This window comes from Trametes versicolor (genome assembly GCF_000271585.1).
Source record: "Trametes versicolor FP-101664 SS1 unplaced genomic scaffold TRAVEscaffold_20, whole genome shotgun sequence".
Lineage (NCBI taxonomy): Eukaryota > Fungi > Basidiomycota > Agaricomycetes > Polyporales > Polyporaceae > Trametes > Trametes versicolor.
In genome coordinates this window covers 9161-13445 of record NW_007360340.1, presented here as the reverse complement: position 1 = coordinate 13445, position 4285 = coordinate 9161, and the positions used below count along the sequence as shown (strand labels likewise).

Here is a 4285-nt window from a genome sequence, read left to right as displayed (position 1 = left end):
CTACTTTCTTCCTCGCCCCTCGGAAGCCTCAGGCCTTGCCCCCCAGTTGCATACCGCGACTGGGATACTCGTAGACCAGCGAGAATGGGTGGGTCTTTGGCCGACGAGGAGCAGGTATTTTCATTCTACTTTCTTCCTCGCCCCTCGGAAGCCTCAGGCCTTGCCCCCCAGTTGCATACCGCGACTGGGATACTCGTAGACCAGCGAGAATGGGTGGGTCTTTGGCCGACGAGGAGCAGGTATTTTCATTCTACTTTCTTCCTCGCTCCTCTGAAGTCTTAGGCCTTGCCCCCCAGTCGCATACCATGACTGGGATACTCGCAGACCAGCGAGAATGGGTGGGTCTTTGGCCGACGAGGAGCAGGTATTTTCATTCTACTTTCTTCCTCGCTCCTCTGAAGTCTTAGGCCTTGCCCCCCAGTCGCATACCATGACTGGGATACTCGCAGACCAGCGAGAATGGGTGGGTCTTTGGCTGGCGAGAGGTGGTGAACATCGTTTATCTCCTGAGTTGCTATGGTATGCCAGATGCAGATGTTCATTGCAATGAGGTAGCACTTTTGTATCGCTGGACTACCAGTGGCTCATCGTGCATTTTCATTGCGATGGATGACTGCGACTGGGAGACCATTGCAAATTTTTCAGGTGGTCTAGTACATAGCAGAGAAACACAGTATGGACACTATGGTAGAGGAAGAGTGGAAGGTTATGCTCGCAGAGTGTGGTTTGTCGAGAAGTCGGCGAGGGAGGAGCAGGCAATAACGATTCCAAGATCAACTTGCGGTCGTTGAGGTCGTTGGCCTGGTCGGTGTTGGAATAGCTGAAAGGCTCGAGCGCGTCGGTGCGGCAGTACGTGAGGCCGAAGTCGGGCGCGCCCTTGAGATAGCGCAGGACGTGCTTTGCGGCAGTGAGGTGCACGGGGCCAGGGTTTCTCGAATACTGGCTGAGCTGCTGGATGGTGTGCGCGATGTCCGGGCGCGTGCGAAGTGCGGCGTACATGAGCGAACCCACAATGCTTGGTACAGTGATCGTGCGCTGGGGTCCTTGGGTCCATCGTGGCATACGAGATGGATGTTCACATCGAGCGGCATGTTGACGGGGTTCACAAGTGCCATGCCGAAGTGCTCGAGAACGTGTGTGATGTACTGTGCCTGCCGCAGCATGAGTGTGCCATGTGCGCGGTCGCGGTCAACTTCGAGTCCCACGACTTGGCGGATGTTGCCGAGTTTGGACAGCTCAAAATGAGCTTCGAGTTTGTCTGTGAGAGTGTCGGAGTCAGCAGGCGAGGACGTGAGCATTGTCATGTCGTCCACATGGACAGCAACAAGCGCGAGGTGGTCGGTGGTAGCGTGGCGGTACACGCACTGGTCCGAGAGGAGGCGTGTGAAGCCGAGGGCCACAAATGTGGTGTCAAGCTTGAGGTTCCACTCGCTTCCTGACTGCTTGAGCCCATAGAGCGTGTGGTGCAGGCGGCAGGTGGCAGGCTGCCCATGTTCGTACATGGGTGGTTTCCGCATGTATATCTCTTCCTGCAGCTCCCCGTTGAGGTACATGCTGACAACATCAATGATGTAGATGTCAAGGTCGCGAGGCAAGGAGGGTGCACAGTGTCTCGAGCCGTACAACGGGCGCGAATGTTTTGACATAATTGACGCCGGCTTGTGCGCGAAGCCTTGTGCGACTAGCTGTGCCTTGTACTTGACGATCGCACCAGTCGCATTGCACTTGAGGCGGAAGACCCATTTGCAGCCAATAGGCTTGCAGTCAGGCGGGCACTGCGCAAGCTCGTAGGTGCTGCGGTGCTTGAGCTGCTCGACTTCACGGTCCACGCGGGTGCTTGTGGCATGTCTTAAGTGTCCCGCTCCCCCTCAAGCGGCATAGGGACAGCCGGGACTCCCCCTTAATGGCAGTGGACTTATCAAAATAACATTTGTTGAAGTGTGCACTTGCCGTATCGCGGGGTTGTAGTATTGGTGCGCAAGGGACTCTTTGGAAAATCCGACAAACTTGCATGTGCAAGACTTGCACGCGAGCTTGTGCAGTTGCATGTCCTGTCGCAAGACCCAGCAGTCAGTGCCGAAATCACGGAGGCGGCCAACATGTGGCTTGCGGCCCCAGAAGACTTCAAATGGAGTCTTGTTGGCGGGTGCGCGCATTGGGGAGCAGTTGCGGAGGTAGTTTGCGTACTGGACAGCTTTGGGCCAGAGGAAGGTGGGGAGGTCATGCGCAAACAGCATTGCGTGCGCGGCGTTGACAATTGTGAGATTTGCACATTCCGCATTGCCGTTCTGCACTGTTACGCTCCATGCGCACCTCCGCTCTGAACTCCAAAATTTCTGCACTTCAGACTCTGTACTCCAAAATTTCCGCACTTCAGACTCCGTACTCCGAGTTCCCGCGCTCCGGACTTCATACTCCGACCTTCCCGCACTCCGGAACTCCGGATTTCATGTGTACGTTCCCTTACGATTGCACCATTCTTTCATCATCTTGTCCTTTAACAATAAGCTCTATTGTCTTCATCCCCGGACTCTGGAACTCCGGAATCTCCGAACTCCGGATTTGATATTCCTTACACTCTTATTGTCTTCCTTAACAATAAGGTTCTGTTCCTTAAATATGCGCCCGGAATGCCGTAGTACCTCAGTTCGGATATCTCGTTACCCATCCCATTTACCCCCTCGCTACCTTCTGTTTACCTTCCTTCACGCTACCTCCCTTGTCAATCTATTCCTTTGGTCTACCTCCGTTCCGACCTCCGAACTCCGACCTTCCTAATCCGGTAACTCCGAGCCTACGTGCTCTGGAACTCCGGACTTCGGACTTCGTTTGATCTTACGCGCTCGACAAGTCCCCTTGGACTTCGTCCCTCGCCATCCTCTTCATCCTTTTCTCTGTTCTGCTCTGATCGTCTTGGACTTAGTTCCGCTTAGTCAGTGTGGAGCTCCGGCTTAGTCAGCCCCGAACTCCGGTCAAGTCCGACCCCTTGTGTCTTCATAAATTAAGGACAACCGCAGGAGGTCTCAGAGTGTTGCTAATAGCTTTGCTGAAGTCCTTTCCCTCCGTGCTGCGCCTCCGTCCGGACTCCATCCAAACTCCGGACCTACCGCCCGGCACGTCCCTAACATGCGCAGAGGAATAGGGGGCAGTTAGCTCGAGGCAAATGCCGTGAGATCAAAGATACTGCTTTATGGCGCAATTGATATACTCCTTCCCGTTGTCCACGCAAAGTGTCTTCATCAGCTTGCCGGTCTGTGTTTTCAGAAATGCGCGATATGGCTTGATGTTTTCGAGTTGATGGCCCTTGTCGGGGGCGAAGTAGAGGACGCGGTGGCGTGACTTCTTGTCTGTGAATTGTGTGAAATAGAATTCACCGTGAATGCGTCTGATGCGCGCGGGGCCCCAGACGTCCCAGACGGTCAGATTGCCGATTCTGGCGACTTCGGTGAGCGACTTTTGTGGGTACGGGGCGACACGCTGTTTGCCTTCGATGCACGTGCAATATTGGTCACTTGTGGAGTCAATAAAATCGAGTCTATTTTTCGAGATGTGAATCGTCGCACCCGAGTCAAGGTACCATGCCTCGTCGTCGGTGAGGAGGGTGCGGTCGGCATCTGCACCATGTGTCAGCTCGTCGGCTTCGGCGACCCACACTGTGCCTGTCTGCTGCAGGGTTGTCTGGTCGCGCAGCGGCCGCTCATGCGGCGGCCGGTTGTGGTCTTCTTTGGCAACATGGGTGCGAGGTCCGGGGGGCGGGCTAGAAGCGATAAGCTTGCTCGGCCCCCTCACGCACCCTCTGTGTTCGTAGGGAACTCGGGATTGTACTCGGAAACCCCCCTCATACAAGTCACTTCCCGGGTATTGTCCTCTCGGCCCATCAACCCCAACATCCTAGCGGCCATTACGGGAGGCTTGAGTGCATCATCATAGTTTGCAAAACTTGGGCCTGGTTGATCCTTATGTGCACTATTCATCAACAATGAAGTTGCTGGCACCCAAAACAGCATGAGCAGCATTGGCTGCTAAAGCACCATACATCACATTACAAAACCGACTCGCAACGCGGGCAAACATAGTACGCAGGAATTCTTAGCTGACTAAACTGCCGTATACGCCGTTCTAGCTCAGCCTCAGTAGCCTCCTCATCTGCATACCCAAGGACTCCTTTCATCCACTCCTCGCTACCCATGCCTGCCTTTCCCTGAGCCCATCCATCACGAGCAGCCTTGATTGCCCTCTCAAATGAGAATGGATGATCGGAGTGTCCATTCCTCTGGCCCATCCA

The 4285-nt window shown here is 54.8% G+C and overlaps 1 protein-coding gene across 1 annotated transcript; it reads right to left on the bottom strand.

The window, feature by feature from the left end:
* Window positions 1-3345: 3345 nt before the first annotated feature.
* TRAVEDRAFT_79609 (uncharacterized protein) lies at window positions 3346-3498 on the bottom strand (the record flags this gene model as incomplete). Its single annotated transcript, XM_008047463.1, has 1 exon — window positions 3346-3498. A coding segment is annotated over one exon (153 nt), but the record flags the coding sequence as incomplete, so codon positions are not given.
* Between the last annotated feature and the right edge of the window lie 787 nt (window positions 3499-4285).